The sequence below is a fragment of the Panthera uncia genome, chromosome F1, assembly GCF_023721935.1.
Source record: "Panthera uncia isolate 11264 chromosome F1, Puncia_PCG_1.0, whole genome shotgun sequence".
In the NCBI taxonomy this organism is placed as follows: Eukaryota; Metazoa; Chordata; class Mammalia; order Carnivora; family Felidae; genus Panthera; species Panthera uncia.
Genome location: NC_064813.1, coordinates 8,942,256 through 8,965,382, shown reverse-complemented (window position 1 = coordinate 8,965,382; position 23,127 = coordinate 8,942,256). Strand labels below are relative to the sequence as shown.

Below are 23,127 nucleotides of genomic sequence, written 5' to 3'. Positions count from 1 at the left end.
ATAAATGTTTGTAATTTGTTACAGTTTGTTTGAAACAGGGTATAAAGAAATTTAAACCATTATAATTAGACAATACCTTTTAAGTATTTATAATAGTGTGCCCTCCAACACTTTTTCCCCTTGAAATTTATTTATTGAGGAAACTAGATCATCTTTTCTTGTCTTAGTTCTAGCTATAACAGCAAAATACCATATAGTGGATGGCTTAAACAATAAACATTTATTTCTCACAGTTCTGGAAGCTGTAATGTCCAGGATCAAGGTGACAGCAGACTTGGTGTCTGGCGAGGGCCCTCTTCCTGGCTTGTAGACAGCTGTCACCTTGTTGTGTCCTCACATGGCAGAGACTGGGGGTGGGATTAGCTCTGCTCTGGCTTCTTCTTCTTATAAGAGCACTAATCTCATCATACGGGCTATACTCTCAATACCTCATCTAAACCTAATTATCTCCAAAAGGTTCCATCTCCAAATACCATTACATTGAGAATTTGGTCTTTAGCATGTGAAAATTTTGGACACATTCAGTCCATAGAAGTTCTATAGTGTTTCTCCAAATTAACTGATTTTATCCTACTAATGCAGGTAATCAAGATCCTCTGCCCCATATTTCTTGCAGATTAGTAAATAGCTCTAGACACTTGGTCACTTTTAGGTCTGAATATTTTGGCAGAATTATTTTGCAAGTTGTGGTGTGTTCTACCAAATGGAAGTACTTGATTGTCTTTTTTTGTGATATACCAGCCTTTGATAATCAATGTCTCGGTGCATTAATTTATAAGGAACTGTAAAGTTGTGACATGTTGTCATTTTTCTCAGTTATAAAAGAAAATGTTTCCCTCATTTGGCATAGAGCCATTCAGTGGTATGGTTCATTGAGGAAATGTGTTATATTTCCTTAGTTTTCCAGTTTTCAAAATAATAACTGGTTCTCTAGCATCTTCTAACAGTAAGCAAATATATTTTGAAAGTATTAAGCATTATGATGAGTTCATTGAATCAAATGCATTTTTAGGTATTTCAGTCCTTTGCAGTTATTATTCTTACTAATATACAAAATGTTCCATCTTTAAGTTCACTTCTGAGTTATCTGTGTATGAGCTTTCTTACTGTCTTCTTTGATAGGACATTCCAGGTTCATTTTGTACATTTTCCCCAGTGCTGGACTGAGCTATTTCTTCAAGCAGAACTGGGTCCATTATTTAGAATGGTCTTTGGAGATCACAGATCTGGGTGCTAGTATAGTTGGTATTGAATTAGTACTGTGACTAGACCTGTTAGTAGACAGAGCTGGAATTAAAGTACATTGTTAGTTCATACCAACACTTGCAGTTCAAATTCAGGGCAGTGTTCTTAACTGTAAGATTTAACATCGTGTGTCTTTTTCCATGTTGAGAAACCTGATCTGCCAATCCTTATATCAGTGTCTCTTCTGTATCTTGACTTCCTGAATCTCATTTTCTAGTAGATTCTTCGATAATTTGTCATTAGAACAATATTTCTTCCATTTGTTCAAACTGAAAATAGTTCTCCTGCACCCTTTGTAAACAAAAGTTAGTTTGGTTGGGTATAAAATATTTGGTTGACTTTTTGTCTTTAGTATCTTAAATATTATTCCACTGTCTTCTGACATAGGATATTGTCTAAATATATAGTGATAGTTAAGTTTTTTTTCCTTTGTTAGGGACTTGTTTTTTGGTTTTTTTGGGTTTTTTTTTTTTGTTTTTTGTTTTTTTTTTTGCATCATGACCAAAGGATTATTTTTCTTTTTTCTTATTTTTTAAATATAATACTTTTACTAGAATATGTCTCAGAGTTGACTATTGGCATGCCCTTTTAACATGTAGCACCAAATACTTTTATTTATTTCTAAAAAGTGTTCTTGAGTCATATTTTTAAATATGTATTCCATGCCATTGCTTTGGTTATCTTTTGTAGAGGCTTTTATAATACACTTATGGGGCTGTCTTGTCTTTTATATTTGTAACTTTCTCTTTTTTTTCTTCATTTCTCTTTGTTCTTAAATTTTTATTTCTTTTTAAAAACATGTTTATGTTTTATTTTATATTTGAGAGAGAGAGACAGAGAATGAGCAGGGGAGGTGCAAAGAGAGAGAGACAGAATCCTAAGCAGGCTCCAGGCTCCGAGCTGTTAGCACAGAGCCCAACGTGGGACTCGAACTCATGAGCAGTGAGATCATGACCTGAGCTGAAGTCAGATGCCAAACTGACTGAGCCACACAAGCACCCCAATATTTCTTTCATTTTATCTTTATTTCTATTAACAAATGATGTATTGATCCTATTAACTATTGTTACTTCTGGTCCAGTCTTCATGTGTGAAATATTTAAAACTTCATGGTTCTTTACTAAATCCTACCATCTCATTTCTGAGTCTTTCTACTTTGAATTATGTTTATTATAGCTTCTATCATTTTATTAATTTCATTTAGCATATCTTGAAATATTAGCCAATAATTTTCATCTGTTTATAAGCCTGTCTCTGGCATGTTCCCACTGGTCTGCAGTGCCATTATTTTATCCCTGGTTTGTTTTTTTCTTTTAATAGCTATTAAATAGGGGCACCTGGGTGGTGCAGTCAGTTAAGCATCTACTCTTGATCTCAGCTTGGTTTGTGAGTTTGAGCCCTACATCAGGTTCTGCACTAATGGTGTGGAGCCTGCTTGGGATTCTGTCTCTCCTTCTCTCTGCCCCTCCCCTGTTCTCATTTTCTCTCTCTCTCTCTCTTCCTTTCTCTCTCTCTCTCTCAAAATAAATAAATAAACTTAAAATAAAAAAAAAAACTACTAAACATAGGACTTAATCACAGTCTCCTTTCAGTTCCTTCTTTCCCACTCACCTTCTTTCTCTCTTTTTTTGTTTTTCTAACTTGCTTTCTTTGTTAATTGAGGCATAATTTATACAATAAAACAAGTTCAATGAGTAATTACCATTCAAACATGATTTAAAACAGCTCTGTTGCCTCAATCTGTTTGCCTCACACCTCTGTGAAGAGACAATCATTATTTTTACTTCTATCAACATAGATTAATTTTGTATATACATAGATTTCATTTAAATGGAATCATATAGGGGCGCCTGGGTGGCCCAGTTGGTTAGGCATCCGACTTCAGCTCAGGTCACGATCTCACAGTCCGTGAGTTCGAGCCCCGTGTCAGGCTCTGGGCTGTTGGCTCAGAGCCTGGAGCCTGCTTCCGATTCTGTGTCTCCCTCTCTCTCTGCCCCTCCCCCGTTCATGCTCTGTCTCTCTCTGTCCCAAAAATAAATAAACGTTAAAAAAAATTAAAAAAAAATAAATAAATGGAATCATATAGCATATATAATTTTGAGTATGATGTCAGCTAGACGCTTTTCACAGATGTCATTTATCTAATTGTGTAAGCCTTACTTCTTATCTTGCAGAGAATGTTTCCTCTTTTGTAATAATGAATTAGTTGAGTTTTTTTCAGATTCTTTTTCTTCATTTATTGAAATAATCATTTGGCTTTTCTTCTTTACTCTGCTAATGTGACAGGTTACAGTGATTGCTTAATATGTTTTTGGTTTTTGGTATTAACATCAGAGTAATGGTGGCTTCATAAAATGAATTGACAAGTGTGCCCTCATTCTCTGTTTTCTGAAAGAGTTAGTGTTAAATTGGCATTATTTCTTCATTAAATGTTTGTTAATGCACCTGTGAAACAATTTGGACTGCAAGTATTTGGAAAGGGGTATTTTCTATTACGAGTTTATAAAAGATTATTTATTAAAACTTCATTAAAAATTGAAAGTAATTTCAATTTTTAATAGATTTTGGCATAAAATTATTGATAATATCTCATATTATGCTTTTAGGGCCTGTATGGTCTATGATGATAACGCCACTTGCATCTATGGGACTGGTGATTTGTGTTTTCTCTGTTTTTCTTTATCAACTTTGGTAGGGGGTTATCAATTTTGTTAAACTTTTCAGTAATTCAGCTCATGGTCTTGTTAATTTTCTGTAATGTTTCTTTTCTATTTCTTTGTTTTGTGTTCTTATTATTTCCATTCTTCTGTCTAGTCAAGTTTAATTTGATTCTCTTTAACTTCTTGAGGTAGATGCCTACATTATTCATTTTATACCTTTATTTTTCTAATTATAAGTACTTTTTCTAATTATAGATATTTTAAACTTCCAAATTTCTAAGAACTGCTTTATCTGCTCCCAAATATATATTTGATATCTATGTTTTCAATTTTAGTCAGTTTGAAATATTTTCTAATTTCTTTTGTGATTGTGTGTGTGTGTGTGTGTGTATGTGTGATTACTTTTTTGACCCATGGGTTATTTATAGCAGTTTAGTTAATTTCCAGAATGAAGATTTCCTAGATATACCTTTTTTTTTTAATTTTTGTAACGTTTTTTAATTTTATTTTTGAGACAGAGAGAGACAGAGCATGAACGAGGGAGGGTCAGAGAGAGGGAGACACAGAATCTGAAACAGGCTCCAGGCTCTGAGCTGTCAGCACAGAGCCCTGACGCGGGGCTCGAACTCACGGACCGCGAGATCATGACCTGAGCCGAAGTCGGATGCTTAACCGACCGAGCCACCCAGACGCCCCTAGATATACCATTTTAAATTTTTCATAATTTAAAGCCACTATGGTCAGAGAACATATTCTGGATAATTTCAGTCCTTTGAAATTTATTGAGACTTCTTTTATGATTCAGTATCTGATCTGTGTTGGTGAAGGTTTTCATATGCTCTCATATATTCTAATTGTTGATTACAGTGTTCTGTAAAAGTGAATTAGGTCAATTTGTGGATAATATTCACAACTTATATATCCTTTAGTGATTTTTTTTTGTAGTTCTGTCCATTACTGAGAAAAGATGTTAAAATAAACAATTATGATGAAGGTTTTACCTCTTTTCCCTTTTTGTTTTGTGGGTTTTCCTTCATGTATTTTGAAATTCTTATTAGATGCATACATATTTTGGATTGTTACGTCTTTCTGAAAATGGGATGTTTTTATCATTATGAAATCATGCTGTAATAATATTGTCTTGAAGTCTGTTTCTCTGATAATAAAACCACATCAACATGGCTATGCTTAGTGTTTGAGTGGCATACTTTTTTCTGCCCCGATATTTTTCTCCTCATTTTTATATGAAATTATTTTTACTGAACTTTTAGGATGAAGAGATGAATGAGGATAGCTTTAGTAGTTTCACTGTTCTAGAGATTTCTCTTTTGTTGCTTGTGCACAATGGCAAAAAAGAATGAAACAAAAATATTGCCTGCAAAATTTCCTCTCTAATGTATCTGCATTTTCTATTTTCTTTGTCCCTGTGTTTATCCTGCACAATTTGCATCTACTCCCAGCATTTTCTATCAATGCAGAGCTTTGCCATAAGAGGGAGTTTCTCTTGGTTAGTACTAAGACTTCATGTATTGCAGACTGTTCCCATCCTTTTCAGTACTGACTCTAGATCTTTTCTCCTCTTCCATGAGTTAAAATGCGTAAAACCCCTTCCAATTTCAGCTGCAGTCCTCAGATTGGCCCTTAACACTTTTTAAGAGTGCCTGTTTGTGATTCAGGGGTTCTTCTGTTTTTAAGGGTCCCTCTATTATTTTCCTCTGCCTCCTCCTATACAGATGATGTTATGAATTAGGTTTTGTGTTGTCAGTGGTTTGTCCCACCTGTTTCCATTTAATTTTTTTTTAATGTTTATTTATTTTTGAGAGAGAGAGAGAGAGACAGAGAGAGCTGGGGAGGGGCAGAGAAAGAGAGAGACACAGAATCTGAAGCAGGCTCCAGACTCTGAGCTGTGAGTACAGAGCCCTACGCTGGGCTCAAACCCACGAACCACAAGATCATGACCTGAGCTGAAGTCGGAGGTGTGATCAACTGAACCACCCAGATGCCCCCTACCTGTTTGCATTTTGAAGTTTGTGGTGATATTGGACACAGTGTTTTTGCAGATATTTTCCTATTAGCTTTGATTTTTAATATCTCAGTTGCTTTCTCTGTTTTTATGTGAGGATTCAGAGAAATTTCAAAACAATTCTGCTGGAGCTGTTTTCAGAACTCTGTGGCTACCTCAATTGTATTGCAGAGCAGTATATTTGTACCATGTTTGTAGTAAAAGAAGTGTAGTACTGATCTTTTCCAGAAAGGGCTATTTAAGAATCCTGATTACAGGGCTCTTGATTTTTGGTGACCTCTGAAGTTGTCTTTTACTATGATTGCTATATTCTCTTAGTGTGATAACTACAGTTCTGTTCACTACTGGCTCCTAGTGTGTCACAGTTATTTCGAGAGAGCCTCACAGAGCAGCCAGTAGTGATGAAGGTCCCAGATAAAATGCCCACATTCTTTTGTGTTCCTTTATTACCGTATGGTGGATGGGACCCTCCTGGATTCAGATTTAGGGGGAAAAAAAAGGATAATTCAGAAAGAATACAATCTATCCCTTCCACCCATCAACCAAATGGATATCTTTCATGTTATTTAAGTTTGGATTAGCTGAATGCCACCTAATATCGACAGGATTATATAACCAAAAATACCTCTGGTATAGTCTGATCACTTGTAGAAATTTTTGCCTATCATTTGTTTGGTTGGTTTTGAAAAGTGCTTATGCTTTATTCTAGGATGTGGGGTTGTTGAATAGAGTTGGGACAGCATTTGTGGTCCTGAGGTAATTCTTTACTCTCTGTGTCATACTTAGGTGACACTTGTCTTTCACTGTGGCCACTTCCAAAGAAATGACTAAGTACATAGGTTGTCATCATTGGGAATCATTCTGTTCAGCAATTTCACACTGACTTTAATTCAATAGTAAGATACTAATATGTCCCACAAATTTATTAAGTTTTGTGTAAAGAATGTTTTTAGTGAAAAATGCTTGTTCCTTATAAAGTTAATACATATATTTCTATTTTAGTTTATAACTTGCAAATACTTTTCATTTAATCTTTATAATATATAGAAAAGCAGACATACCCTCCACTTTACAGATGAAGAAACTAAAACCTCAAAACTGAAATTCAAAAATTGTTATCTTCTTAAAACTATGTAGGCAATTTAGGACAAAGCCAAGGGAAAATTATTCAATGATTAGAATAATTATTACTAGTATCGCAAACCTCTCTGCATGCCAATAATTCAAAAATAGCAGGGAACATGATCACATAAGATTTTATTAATAAATCAACCTGAATTCAATTAATACAGTTTAGAGAAAATATTTGGTAAATATATATTTATATTTCTTAATATTTAATATAGAATATATGTAATGTAAAATAATATGCAATACAAAATAAATTTTTTCTGTGTTAAAACATTTAACAAACACTTTGAAAATTAATGTTCTTTCGAATTATATTGCTTATGACATTCACTATTTTATAGGTGAAAAAGCTGAGTCAGATGACGTGAAATGGTTTGCTCGTATAGATAGTCAAGATTCAATATCCTATGTCTTCCTATTCTTAATCCTATATTCTTTCCTTTATACCATGCTGCCTCATGATAGAACTTTCAAAATGTTGTAAGTGGCTGAACAGATGAACCAACTATTAAAACTTAGATATGTCTGCCCAAGTAGACTGGCTTGGTCTGTAATAAATTTTACAAAGCCTAAATACTGAGTAATGATGGAAAAGAATAAGTGGATAGTCAAGGATTTGAGACCTGATTTCTGCCATATAGGTCATAAATAGTCTTTAGGCATATAAGGAGAATTACCAGTTTTCCCAGGAGGGAAGTATGTATATATGTTATCAGTTTTAATAAAATATGACCCAGATATGTCTTAGACTGCTCTTGCTCCCTGCTGTCACTCTCCTGGCAGTCTTCATGCCATCAGTACCTCCTGTGGAGGTATCCTGATGTCATTACCATAGCTCACAGCAGCCAGATTCTCAGATACAATATCCCCTTCACAGCCTGACTCTTTCTCAGAATTGACTTTCTTTCCTGCGTCATTTTTCCTACTAGGCTAACTAGGAAGAAATATATGATTCCCAGGAGTTACACATTTGATCAAAAAATTGCTCTCATCTCTAAATGTAAATGTAAATCTAAATCTGAATCTAAATCTGTATCTAAATTCTGTCATCCCAGAATCTAAACGCTGGTGTCCCTGGGAATCTTGCTGCTCAGAGACCACTATAAGGCGAGTTTAAAAACAATACAGACTAGCCCTCTGGTAACTCTTAAGGTGGCTGGGAATTCTTGATTTTGTGTGTGATGCTCAGTCCCCTTTATCTTCTGAGCAGATTCACCTTGCACATCTCATTTTATTAATGCTCATCTCAATGAGATATTTTTCGTATTTTTTTTCAGGATAGGGATTTGAAGTCAGCTATATGACAAACTGAATACATACCCAGATGTGTGTTAATGTATGTATGGGTGTACACATATTCTTAAACAATACAATATGGTAAAATCAAGTTGCCTTAGAAATTTTTACTTCATAGTAAATCAGACTTGGTCTTTGTGTATCAGCATTAATGCTTGCCCACTACCAAAGTGGGGGAAGAAAGGGAAGAGGGGCAAAGGTTGTTGGAATGTCACTTCTTTTTGCAGCAACTCTGGCCATACTCTGACCAGCTGCCCACGTCTCTTCTCTATGACATTATCAGTTTTATTGGCCTAGGTCCTTTTCAGGGCATTTTTTATGGGAACAGAAGACTTTGGGGAGTTCTAAATCTACCATTTATTAGTTGTATGTTCTCTGTCAATCAGGCCTTTTGAAACTCTTCTGAGCTTCATGTAGTTGTAGTTTTAAGCACCACCTTCTGAAGAGTGGCACTGTCAGTCTACTGTCACAGTACTGGCTGCCATATTGGTATCCACTCAGTGAGATTGCCATGATCTGATGGGACACCTGTCACCATTTTCTGGAACTCACTTTCTTCTTTCCCTGTCAGTGTAGGAAGCCAAAATGTATGTAGTGATATTAAAAACATATAGAATACATATTAGTTTGGGGACTAATGGCTGATATTTCATTTTTTTTAGAGTGTTGGAAAAATTATAGACCCACTACTTTCAGTAGGTCCCAGCTCGAGTACAGGGTTTATTTCGGAAATATGTCAGGCACTTGGTGATTAACTTTGAAAATGGAATTGGACCAGGCATAGTTATCAGTATATGCAGGATTCTTATCAGCTGCTACCATCTGTATCCAAAACTCTAACATGAAACCATAGGAGACTACTGTTGATGCTTCAGAATTTTGAGTTCTCATGGTAATAATAACTGCACATGAATGAAATCAACATTTGGATGGAGAAAGAATATCCCATATTGGAAAGTAATCATAGCTTTTATGCTTGTGTGTGTGTGTGCTCTGACAGCTTTTTGGAGACTACAGCCTATTTCTTCATGAAACCAAAAATTGGAGAGAAGGAAGTGTCCCCAAATGTTTTCTTCAGTATCTGGCATGAATTCAGCTCTGACTTTAAAGACTTTTGGAAGAAAGAGAACAAACTCATTCTACAAGAAAGGTAGGTTTTTTTTCATTTGCACAATGGCATTTTAAAACTGGTATTTTATTAGGTGTGACACCACTGGGGTTGCCAAGTTTTATAGCCTGAATGAAAAATTAGATGGCCTTCAACCTGGAATATCAAGTCTAACAGGGTGCTGAGATTTGGCAAAATTTGCAGTTTGAGTAAGAAGGGTTGGCATAGAGGCTATGATGCTACAGAGAATAGCTGAGGAGATGGTTTGCCAGGACCACTGTCTGGTAAAACAACTTCTCTGATGAGGAAACCACACAAAAGCAGATCATGTAAGTGGAGTGGAACAACCTTGCTGAGATGATAAACCTACTCACCTCAAAAGGCCAATAGCAAAGACTACAAAGGTAAGATGACTCATTTTTCTTTTGTTTTTGCTCAATTCATGATATATTGTTGAAATTTCACCATTTGTATTAAAATTTCTGCCCAGTGTCACCAAGAAACAGATGATCAATATTTTTAAAATATCTTTCAAGACTCTTGTAGAATTATACTACATTTCCTAAAGTAATTTTTTTCAGGAATGAAGGGAAATTTCTTAAGTACCTAAAATAAAGTCTCTGTCACTAATTATGATATTCCATAGAGGCATATTGAATATTAATTCAGGAGGAAAGCTAGCCCTCCCAGGACAGCAGCCCTAAATGGCTGGGTCTAGTAGGAGAATGGAAAGGAAACATAATCAGCCCTGTAAACCAAGTCCTAATACTGAACCAATTAGTATATTTTCCAATATCCTTGCACTAACAATGACTTTGCTTTAGATCTTCAGGAAACTTATATCCTAAGGGACTTTGTTCATCATACCACAAAATTCCACAATTTCTGCTTCTTGTCCTCTTTACATACAAAACCATGATTATCTACCTAGTTTTCATATATAAGTAGATTCTGATATATCCTTAAGTCAGTTGAAATTAATTGCTGGCATTTACTGAGCACATAGACTATGCTATGAATGCCAACTCATATGCATCACTTAGATTCCATAGCCTTATCATAGAAGAAAGTATACCTCAGTGAATAGTAGATGGAAAAAGAGAGTGGTTTGAACAGAAGTAAAACACTTTAAACATCCACTCTAAAGATAATGAGAGTATTCTACTTCAAAGTCCATCATTATGGGTTAACATAAAAGATGCAATTTAGTCAAAAGTCCATACAGGTGAGATAGATAGGAGAGGTAATTCCTGAACTACAAGCCCATTTAAACCATCATTCATTCCCTGCAGACTTAGTTACATATTATCTTTTCAGAAAAAAAATTACCAAGCAAACCTTGTCAGTTTGGAAAATTGTAAAAAAGAGTCTTCTTTTGACCTCGGCACATTACCTACAACTCCCCTCCAGGTCCCTCACTGGTTCGCCACAGGCCTCTTTTCATCTCTAATGTCAACTCGTTCCCCTGGAAAAGGGCCGACACCTCAGTCACATGAGTGTACAAATCAAACAGATGAGTATTTCACCGTGTATAGCCATTTGTTTGATGGCTGGGGCTGGACTCCTTAATGAGGGTGGAAATGATGAGAGGTAGGTGTCAATGAGACGGGATGGATGGAGCTATAGTTTTGGAGTAGGTGTTCTGATAGCATATCAAAGAAATAAGTAAATCTCAGAAGGCTGGCAGGGTCCTATGGTGCTACTTTTAGGGATCCTGAGACAAGAAGGTAGGTACCCACTCTCACTGTAGCTTGCCTTTACTCTGCATGCCTCTACAGGAGCTGGTGAGATGCCGCCTCAGAGGAACTGTTGAGACTGACTAATTCAGTTGCACAACTTCCCAGTGATGCTCGGTCTCATCTAGCCTGTGCTCTGTGAGGTAGAGCTGTGTCTCTAGGGGTCACTGTTGCTACCAATCCACTGTTCTGTGACATCGTGTGCATTTAACATGACCCAAACTAGCTTTTCTTTGCTAGGTATCTCATAAACGAACCAGATGCTTCTTTTGTCCTTCATCCTGTGCTTGTCATGCCCTAGGACTCTACTGTGGCCTTTTTCTTTTTTTTTTACTCTTCATTTATTTACAGAGAGACAGAGAAAAAGGGAGAGAATGCGCTCCAATGAGTAGGGGAGGGGCAGAGAGAGAGGGAGAGAGAGCAAGCTCCATACTATCAGCACAGAGCTGGACATAGGGCTCAGTCTCATGAACTGTGAGATCCTTGACCTGAGCTGAAACCAAGAGTCAGACGCTCAGCTGACTGAGCCACCCAGGTGCCCCTATACCATGGCTTTTTTACCCAACCCTTGATGATTTTGCTTTCTGATGCAACATTTGGTGACTTCGCTCACCACTTGATGACAGTGTTGTGAATTGGCAGATTATAACTGCTCTTCACTGCAGACTTCTCATTTTTTCAAAATAATTTGCTTTTAATAGAAGGTTAAGGGATATGTGGCAAGTGAGTGAGTGCTTCTTTGCCCGTTAACTTCCGAAATATATTATCCTACCCAGCAAATGCTGTTGTTTTGATAAGGAGGACCATTGGTCTGACTCATTTGTAGAAAATGTGTCTCTTTCATTAGTATAGGACCAGTGACACAATTTCCAGGAAACAGTACAGAATGAAAATGTGGGGGGCCCCTTGTTATAAAAATTATTTAAAAATTTCCAGACAGCAAAGCATTGAACCAAGCACAGAGCACTTCCAAAAGTGCACAAACAACACCCATGAAGCCAGCCTTGTCCTGGTGTAAGCCTTGTATCATATTTTCTGTAGATAAATAGAAGGATATTTTAGGAATGCTTCATACCCTCAGACATTGATAGGAAACGGGATGTGGTCAGTTAAGGGTGCTACACTGCTGGTTCAGTCTGTCTCATTCAGAGTAGAACTTCACCTAGCACGACAGAGGCTTAAAATGGAATGTTGTTCTCTAACCTGATTGTTCCCTCCTTGGTACCCTGTATTTATTACCTGCATATTTTATTCAGTCAGTTTCATACATTGATAATGCCTAATGCTGTGTCTGTTTTTATTTTATACCGTAACTATTGTGGTATTTGCATTTTAGTCTTTATTCACCAAAGAGATGTTTTGTGTCTTCATTTTTGCTGTAGCTCTCACTGTCACTAAGCCACAATGCCTTTTCCCTCTTATGGTCTCCATAAATATTTGCCGATTTGACTTGTTACATCATTGTGTTTGACACAGACAAAGGAATAGGAATTTGCTTATGAAGTAATGAACATGCTTTCTTACATAGCTTAAGTTTGTCATTATAAGTAGAAAAAAATTCAAAAAACCTTAAACAAAAGGAAAGACTTTGTTTAGACAGTCAAACCACAGAAGGGCAGGGATGGAACTTGTGTGTAGATTTCTGAATACAGAAATTTTAACTGCAGTCTGTGGGGGTTAGCCAGGTATGTCTGTGCTTGTCACTCACTATCTGTCTTCTTAAATATCCTCTTTCCTCTTCTTCCTCCTCCTCCTTCCTCATCCTCTCTCTGTTTCTCTCTTACTCTCATGCTCTCCTCTTCTCATTCCCCTGCCACCACTCTCTGTGGTTTAGTCTAGTTTCCAAGCAAGGCTGTTTATTTAAGGGTGGTCCCATGACCATAGGTCATAGGCATGACTCACATTCTCACAACCCAGTAGGTGAGAGCACTCTCCAGCATCTAGAATAATTCCAAGGAAGAACTCCAGATGAGCTGTGCCCAACTGTGGATCAGGCATGGGGTACCATAGTTAGTAAAATAGTTCACAGACCCAGTTGTACAGGCAGAGAGGAGGGGTGCCATGATTGACAGTTTCCTTCACAGCAGTCACTGGAGTTAGGGAAGAACAGTTTCCAAAAAATTAAATATACTACCCCAAATTTATTAAGCCTTTAAAAATAATCTGTATAATTAGCAGAGTGTCTTAGAATGGTAGAAAAAATCTGAACAATGGTTTCATAATGTGATTGAATGTTTGCTTTCTGATCCAGTTTTCCTTCATCTAATTTGGAATTCATAGATTGAATAATATCTTTAAGGTTGTTAGGCCTGTAAAAATATTTCTTATCCCATCATTTCTATTTGGTTCTGAGTATAGAGTGGTAGTAACTTTGTATTTTCTGGCTCTGTCCTGATGACTCATATGAGTAAGTAAATATATTTCTAGAAATGGTGAATTTCTACACATCTGTGAAAGGTCTCAAAAAGGTCTGCTCTCTTTCTAATTGATGTGGTTTGGAACACATGAGGATTTTTGAGTTAGCTCTTTCACTTAACAGCCTAGTCATAGAAAGTCATAGTTTCCAAAACTGCAAAATGGAGTTAACAATACCTTATTGTTTTGCAGTGTTATTGTGTAGACTAAATGAGATAATATATTTAGAGTATATAGCACAGTGTCTATATGCCAAATGCTCAATGGATGTTTCTCCATCATTTAATATAAATGATATCCTGATCATGACTATCTATAAGGTACTTGTAACATATTGATAAGGCATGTTAAGCATCTCAAGAACATATTCATTAAATACAAGGCATTTTTGTGACTCAGTTTTTGGTTAGGTAAAACATCTTGCTTCTGAGTCGAAGGGTGAACTTTTGTTTGAGAATGTTCACACAGTCTATCCCTCCTATTTTCATCATGATACACAAAGGAATTCCTGTTTTGATGCTTTTAGACAACTGACCTATTAGTTTTGTCATGATTTAGAAAAAGTGTTTTTTTATATATATATACTTGAAAGTAGGCATATACGATTGTCAGTAAGAAATCTAGACTTGTTATCACGGAGCAGCACAAAATATGTGAAAAATAATTGAAAAAATTGAGCTTGGATATCTCCAGAAGATGGAGTAATAAACCAATATTTATTTTGCCAAACATCTCCCTAAAGGCCTCACAGAGCATATTGCTAATATGTCAGGAAATGGACAGTCCTTCTCTCTTATTTTCAGGAAGACAGTAGCATCAGTGTTACCTTGCCACCAATGAGGCCCTGTGGAGCTTGGACAACAAGAGCTATATTAATTAGAGGAAAGACGTACAGATTGATTGGGAATACGTGTGCTTTTTGACCCTGATGGGACTGTGGTCCTGGGAGAAGACAATGGGGCCCAAAACAACTTCACTTCTCACTTTGCTCTGTTGTAAGCGGAATTCAGTGTTCAGGCAGGCTTCAGCTGTATAACTATGTGAAGCTATTTGTGATTATCCTGTCCTTCCATATGGAGTTTTTCCTATGCACAGGAGACGTTCATGTCCATGTGGTGAAGGTCCTGTCTTCGTTGACCTAAAGCCTAGCATGGGTGTGGTGGTATATGTGGTGGAGAAACTGGGGGCAGGGGTGAAGGGTTAATTCTGTCCAGAGGACTTTTAACAGGCAGTTTGGAGGTAGGAATGGATGTTCACAGGGAGTCCATGGAAGTAAGGTCATTTCAGGCAACTGGGCCTCAAACACCATAGTGTGCAGTGTGGCCTATCATAATTTTATTTTTAGTTGGCTTAAGACATTTTAACTTAATAAATCAGTTGTGGCGTTAGTAAGGGTTGTGTTTAAAACGTTGTCTAACTTAATTTACCGGTTTATTTTATTTTGAGACAGGTAGTCTTTGATGAACCAGGAGAAAGGATAACCACTCCTCTAATTGCACAAGCATGTGGCAATCAAGTCTGGTTTCTGCCCAGCTGAAATTTGTAATTAGAGGAAAAGGATTTGAATGCTTGGCTTTAGAAGGTTATGCATTAAATTGGAGAGCGCTTCATGCCATGTTAACATTCCTGTTTCCATAATTTATATTTAAGTGAGCTATATGTTCAGATTTAAGTACGAGGTTATTAGGGTAGAAGAAAGTGACCATTTTCAAAGTATTTGAAAAATATACTTGAAGAATAGAGTTAAGGAAAGAAGGTTTATTGTTATGTAATAATGTATTTGTTGGATACCTAAGTGAAATTGCCTCTTTTACTGCATTGTTGCAGTGCAGCATTAAATAAATTTGGCCAACCATTTTCTCCTTTAACTCAGGCATCAATGTCTAGAGAAACAACACATAAGGAAATTCTCTTCCTACTTCTGACTTTCTATAGCAGAAGCTTTAGTACAACAATTGACGAGAGTCAGAATTGTGGCTAATGGAGCCTGAGAATGTATAGGGAAGGTGATCTATATTCGCCAAAGGAGTAATTAGTATGCATTAAGACATAATAGATGATTCATTTATTTATTAGTTATTCAAAATTATTTATGTCCTGTGTGCTGTGCAATTTTTCTGGCTGTATGGATCTTACACTTTAGTAGAGAAGCAGACAATAAAAAAGTAAGCACAGTTTTAAATTACAGGTTGAAATAAGTAACATGAGGAAAATAATGAACCATTTTTGAAGATGTGCCTTAAAATGTGGTAAGAGGAAGCCGTTTCGAAGAGGCAACATTTATATTGATACCTAAAGAATTTGAGGTAGCAGCTATGTGAAAGGGCAGGGTGGTAAGGGGCAACATTGTGTGTGACCCTGCCAGGCAGAGATGTAGGAAATTCCAGACAACATGGCAAAAAAAGATTGGGTGCACTCCAAGAAAGATGAAGGTCATTAGATGAATTTGATGGATAGGCAGGGGCCTGATCATTTAGTCTCTTGGAGATCATGGTAAGAGATTGACTCTTACTGTGCGCGCAATAGAAAGTCATCAAAAAGGGTTTTTAAAAAAAGGAATAACCTGATGTGATTCATGTAATACGAACTTGCTATTTGCAGGTTGCAGCCTGTACCAGCTATAGAGGGTCAGAAAATTGTAAGTCTAAGCTCATATACTGACAAGTTGGTGTTAGCCAGGATGTTAGAGATCAAGAATGCAAACTTCCTCTTTCTATCTTAAAATGATTTCCAAAGACAAGGTTGGGGAAAAAGATGTGACCCCCTGGATATCAGAAATATACTTTCTAAAACTTTGTTCTCCAAGAATGATTTAAAATCATAAGGTAAACATTATGAAAAAGATCTTCACATTTCTTGTCCTTGCCATGTTCCAAGAGATGTTTTTTAAATCTTGGAAAAACCTTTCTCAAAAGCCTCATGTTAAAAAACGGAAGAAACTCACCCTTACAGTTTCTGGTTCCAGCTCCCCATCAGAGTATCAGGACCAAGCCAAGAAAGTAGCTTGTCCAAAGATATTTTTGCTTTAAAAAGGATTTAAATAAACATTGTTGTACCTTCCAGTAAATTTGTAAAGGCTTGTGAAGTTAACTGAGCAATTATTAATTTTTCTTCAGCATTTGCTAAAAATATTTTTTGATGTCCTAGCAAAGTTTGTAGTGAAACCATTTTGGATCAAAATTACTTCATGGCGTAGATATTTTAAATTACCCATGAAAAAATAACATCGTGTAGCTTATATGGGCTGAAAACAATTCTTACACAAGCTGTTCCTTCATAAGCAAGATGGTATTTTTAAGGGGTCACTTTAACTTTCGTTAGGATATTCTCAAACAATATCACAATTATAATCTAGTGGATGAGGAGGTCTAGATATGTTAGATTTGTACAATATCAAATTAACAAATTCTTAGGTTTGTGTGGGCTTCTACTAGAGCCTGGATTTTTAAGGTAGTGAAAAATGTAAGAAGCAAGAGGCTCCCGCAGTTCACTCCCACTATGATATTCTCCATGCTGACTCTGACCTCTTCAAACAAAGAATTCCACCTGCTTTCCTTCAGGATTCCACTCTGACACCACCTCTGTTCCCAGTAGTGCAAATGAAGTTTTAGAGAAATGGAAAGTGCTTCTTAAAAGTTTGGAATTCTAAAGGAAATAATGGATAATCAGGGACTAGTCATGAGAGGTAAAGATGGAAGAGATTGTCTCCGCAGTGTTTTAGGTATTGGTCTCTACGAAAGATTTGAAGCAAAGGTTAGGCCAAGACATGCTGGTAGTTATTTTGTTTGACAAATAGCAATTAACTTAGTTGGTTTTGCTGCTGGAGTCTGGTTAAGATTTAGAAGCAACCATGATAAAGCACCAAATCCAATTTTAAAAGGAATCAGTTGTGAAAGCATGTGCTGAGTGTGTGTGTGTGTGTGTGTGTGTGTGTGTGTGTGTAATGGAGGGGTAAGAGGTATGTGTGGAGGGAACCAAGAATGGAGATCAGTATTGAAGGAATTTAAGAATATGTATTTTTATAAAGGACATACAAAAAAATTAGGTACTATTCAGTGTCTTTGTAGGGAGCAGGTGGAGAGTGGTCTTCAGAAAGTAAGTATAATGGCCAATAAACATATGAAAAGGTGCCCTGTATCATTAGCCATCACGGAAATGTGAATTAAAACCACAAAGAGACATGCCCACTAGGATGGCGAGAAAAAGGTAGACAGTAACAAGTGTTGGGGGAGATGAGGAGTACCTGTGAGAGTCTCACATTGCTGACAGCAATGTAGAATACTGCAGCCACTTTGGAAAACAGTCAAGCATCCCCTCAGAAGTTTAAACGTAGCGTTACCATGGGACCCAGCAACTCCCTCCTATGTTTATACCGAAGAGAAGTAGAAGCATACGTCCACACAAACACTTTTGCACATGTGGTCATGGCAGCATTATTCATAATATCCAAAAGATGGAAACAACTCAAATGTCCATCAACTGATGAGTAGATAAATAAAATGTGAATATTACAATGGAATATTATTTGGCAATAAAAAGAAATGAAGCACTGATAAATGCTGTACTGTGGATGAGCCTTGAAAATATTAGGCTAAATGAAAGAAGACAGTCACAAAAGACTATATATTGTATGATTTGATTTATATGAAATGTCCAGAATTGGCAAATATATAGGATCTGCAAGTAGATTAGCTGTGTTGGGGGTTGAGGGGAGAGTTGTGTGTGGAGGGACGGCGAGTGAAGTTTCTTTTGGGAGTATGGAATGTTCTCAAATTAGATGGCTGCTCAACCCTGTGAATATACTAAAAGAAACATTGAATTGTCCACTTTAAGTGGCCAAATTTTATAGCATGCTAATGATATCTCAGTAAAGCTTTTTTAAAAATTTTTATTTATATTTGAGAGAGAAAGTGTGTGTGTGTTTGGTGTGTGTGTGTGTGTGTGTGTGTGTATACACATGCGAGCACACATGAGTGGTAGAGGGGCAGAGAGAGATGGGAACCGAATCTGAAGAAGGCTCCAGGTTCTGTGTTGTCAGCACGGAGCCCTACAGGAGGCTGGAGCTCACAACTTGCGAGATCGTGACCTGAGCCGAAGTCAGAAGCTTAACCAACTGAGCCAATCAGGCACCCCAGTAAAGCTTTTTTTTTAAGGTAAAAAAAAAAAGTTAAAAAAAAAGTAAAAGTTTAAAGTTTTTTTTTAAGGTAAGTAGAATTCTCACATTAGAGTTCAAAGCATAAAAACAGACCACAATTGGATGTGCTCACCACCTTCAGTGATCTGTTTAAGCTGCTGATTGCTTTGAAGTCCTAACAAAAAAGTTCCTTTGTCTTCCTTCTTGGTACACTCTTGGGCTATCTATCCCCTATGCCCTTAGAGTTCAGTATGTATTCATGGAAAATAAATCTTTTGACTACTAACATGAATATTACATAAATCAAAATTTGAGAGATAAATCTGCTGGTAAAAACTGTGGAAAAAAAAAAGAAATTGCATAGCTCATTCCAAAATTAAAAAGATACCCATTAATTCAGATGATTAGTTTATAATAGCTTGACTTTATAATGATGAAATGGGCCAGTGCTTTTCCTGTGTAAACCCATTTCAGGAAATCATAAGCCATGTTAAAAATACACACAACATGGGGTGTCTGGCTGGCTCAGTCAGTTAGAGCATGCAACTCTTGATCTCAGGGTCATGAGTTCAAGCCCCATTTTGGGCGTGGAACATACTTAAAATAAAAAATTTTTAAAAATACACACAATGTATTAGATATTATGTATGTGTATGTGTGTATGTATTTTGAAGTTATTCATCTATTGTAAATAAACATTTTCAAATCTTATCTATATAAGAGTCATATTGTCAAGTTTTCTCAGCCTGTATTTCTGATAAAGAAGTGATAAATACTCACAAAAAATAGGGGATATAATAGATGGTTAAAATAAATGAAAATAAAAGGGAAAGAAATGTGTCTGTGTTTACTGTGGGGTAAAGCCTCATTTCTAATTAAACCTTCACCCTCTCACTGTAATGGCCCTAGTCCTTCTCTTGCCTTTTGGGGCGCTCATTCAGGACCCCGCTCCACAGGCCTTCTGGCCAAGGTGCTGCTCAGGGTGTTTGTTTCTGCTTGTCATAAACAGTTGGCGCTTTGCAGTTTGAGCCATAAGCAACTACTAGTTCATGAATGGAATCTGAGCCCAGGGAAAGAAGGCACTTTTTTGATGAAGAAATAATAGGGTACTTCCTGATGGGTGGGCACTCAGTGAAGACTAACCACGTTGATGCCAAAGAACTAGGTGTAGAATTATAATGTGGTCTTGGATATTGGCATTTCCAGTCAATTCAAGTATCTATTGATTGAACAATCATCATGGCAAGTTGGTATAATAAGCTTGGGTTCTTTGGTTTATATAGAAAGCTGTTGGTGGGGGTGCTGGGCGGCTCAGTCGCTTAAGCATCCGACTTCAGCTCAGGTCATGATCTCACGAGCCCCACGTCGGGCTCTGTGCTGACGGCGCACAGCCTGGAGCCTGCTTCGGATTCTGTGTCTCCCTCTCTCCCTGCCCCTCCCCAGCTTACACTCTGTCTCTCAAAAATATATAAACGTTAAAAAAATTGTAAAAAAAAAAAAGAAAAGAAAGCTGTTGTTTACAATTTATTCCTCCTTAAAAGGACCTTTAAATCATAAATCATCATAATCATCATTTAGATTATTGTATATACATATTTTATGTACATTATGATTTCATATCCAATTCTAATGCTCTTGGAGTTTTAGGAGCTATGATTTTGCAATTATTTAAAGTTTATTTGTTTTTGAGAAAGAGTGAGCAGAGGGACAAACAGAGAGGGAGAGAATCCTAAGTAGGCTTTTCATCGGCAGCATGGAGTCAGACACGGGTCCTGAACCCACAAACTGCCAGATCATGACCTGAACCGAAACCCAGAGTCAAGCACTTAACTCACTAAGCCACCCAGGTGCCCCTATGGTTTTGCAATTTTTAAGACTAATAATATTACTGGACCAAAAAAAAAAAAAAAAAAAAAAAAAAGGAAATTGCACTATATCTAAATATAACTCCAGAAATGGTATTCTTTTTTGCAATTTAGGTTTTCTAATTATAACTATAATATTATCAGTATATAGATACACAAAGTTTTGTGTGCTCACTCTTTCTGAATGTTGTCTTACATGAAACCTATGAGCATTTTAATTTTATTTCATCCCATTTGGATTTAGTTTGCTTTTGTCTCCTGAGTCAGATCTATAATAAAACGTTTAGGATCCTTGATGCCTTGGATGTCTTTCTAAGCTTGAAAACTTTATTTAATCAAGTTCATCTGTCATTGTATCGTGTTGAATAATGTTAAACGTGCTCTAAATAATCCACCAGCTTTGTCTCCATCCTCTCCCATGCAGCCCTGGCCATGTTCCACCTCCAATTGATTATAAAGACTGCTCTTTCCTTTAGGAATAACAGTTAGACTGGTACCCGGGTGTCACACTCTAAATCTAGATGAAAGAAACTATTCCTGGCCAACATGTCTCCACAGTTCATTGATCTCTCTCTGGAGAAAGGCTGGTATGTGTCCTTACAGATTCCTTCCTTGAATGATTTAAAACTTGATGCTGAGCTATATAAAGTCCTGTTTGAATAGCTGTGCCTTACATAGGTCATGCCACTTCTGCATTTACAGAAAGGGCACACAGTCCTCTCCAACCATGAGCTGCATCCCCTACTGCATTGTACGGAATTCACTGATGGTTATACTTGGCAAAGTAAAGACTAAGGCTCGGAGGAGAATGGAGGTATCCTGCGCAGTTAGGAAGTACGCCTGCCCTGTCCTTTGGATACTTAGGCAGACTCAAGCTTTCTGGCTTTTTATAATGAAATAATGATTTTCAGAAAGTAGTAGTCTCCATGAGGACAGAATTCTAGGTGTGTGAGTGGAGGCCATAGCTGTTTGGCTGCAAGCAGAGTGGACCCGCAGTCATGAGGTCACTACCACCTCTTCCTGGGTTTCACGATGTTATTCTGCCTTGGGGTGCTTCTGGAGAGTTGTTGGGAGATGAGATGATGGGAGAGTGCCCTGGAGGTAAAGGTGGCTGTCATAGTAGAGAGGGCCTGATCTCCTGAGTTCCATTAACCCAAAGATGACCCTCCTCTCCACCAAATTAGGAGAACTGGGGCAGTAGCATCCTTTACTTAGTATTCCATCGGGGTGATCTTGTGTCATAATCATGTGTAGCAGGACCCAGTAATTAGACATGATATAAATGCAACATTTTTAGTTTTTGTTGTTTTTTTTTATAAACAGAGTACTCTATAGTCCTATTAATGAATTAGTACTTTATTCCATATATTTAAGCCCTATTAATATTTCTCTATTGTTTTATAATATGGACATTTAAGGTTGGGCTGCATTTACCATCACTTTGAAAAATAACAACATAAAATTAAGTTAGATCATGTAGACATTCACTCTTTTTCAAAAGAATATGTTGAATATTCATGTCTTATAGGCATTGCAATATTGTGGTTTGTAATGAGAAATATATATTTGGTCTTCAGCCAAGTTTTTGACACAGAGTTTGTAAAACTCTTGCGATTTCCTAAGTGATGAGAGTTATAAAGATGTCTTCTGTTATGTGATAGGGTGACTTTTGGAAAGCCCCTAGGTCACCTAAAGATGGCCAGGGAACCAATCCTGTGATTAGAGTGTTGGAACTTTCCATCCCATCCCCTGACCTCTGACAAGAGAAGAGGAGCTGCATCAATCACCAATGGCCAATTAGTTAATCAACCATACCTATGTAATAAAGCCTTCCTAAAATCCCAAAGGACCCACCTACTTTGCCTTATGCATCTTTTCTATCAGGCTTTCCTGAATTATTTCCTTTTATAATAAACTGGTGATCTAGTAAGTAAATATTTCTTTGAGCTACATGAGCTGTTCTAGCAAATTAATTGAACCCAAGGAGGGGGTTGTTGGAACCTTCCATCTCTAGCTCATGGGTCAGAAGCACAGGTGGTAACCTGCTCTTGCTATAGACATCTGAAGTGAGGCAGGGATGGGGGTGGGGGCATGCAGTCTTATGGAGCTGAGCCTTAACCTGTGGGATCTGATGCTATCTCTGTGTCAGAATTGAATAAATTGCTTGGTGGTGTGGGAGAAAACCACAGATCAGAATTGTTATCAGAATCAGAGACCTTTATTTAGAATTTAAAATAGCCAGAAATAGAAGTTTGCATGTGACAAATCTCTAGTCCTCTAAACTTTAATTTGTCACAAAAGTGTGTAGAGATCAACCTCTAAAATTTGTTGGGTACAGAAAAGGAAAGGAATAGCAGTACTAAGTCTTTAATCTTTAAAATATTATAATTATCAGGGTGCCTGGGTGGCTCAATCGGTTAAGTGTCTGACTCTTAACTTCAGCTCAGGTCATGATCTCATGTTTCGTGAGATTGAGTCCTGTATCAGGCTCCATGCTGACAGTATGGAGCCTGC

At 37.0% G+C, this 23,127-nt stretch overlaps 1 protein-coding gene across 1 annotated transcript in view; it reads left to right on the top strand.

Annotated features, from left to right (window-relative positions):
- Positions 1–23,127, top strand: part of FMN2 (formin 2) — a 346,387-nt gene that overhangs the window by 305,524 nt on the left and 17,736 nt on the right. The window contains 1 exon segment of the mRNA XM_049635319.1: positions 9,356–9,505. Within this exon segment, the coding sequence (XP_049491276.1) occupies positions 9,356–9,505 (150 nt within the window).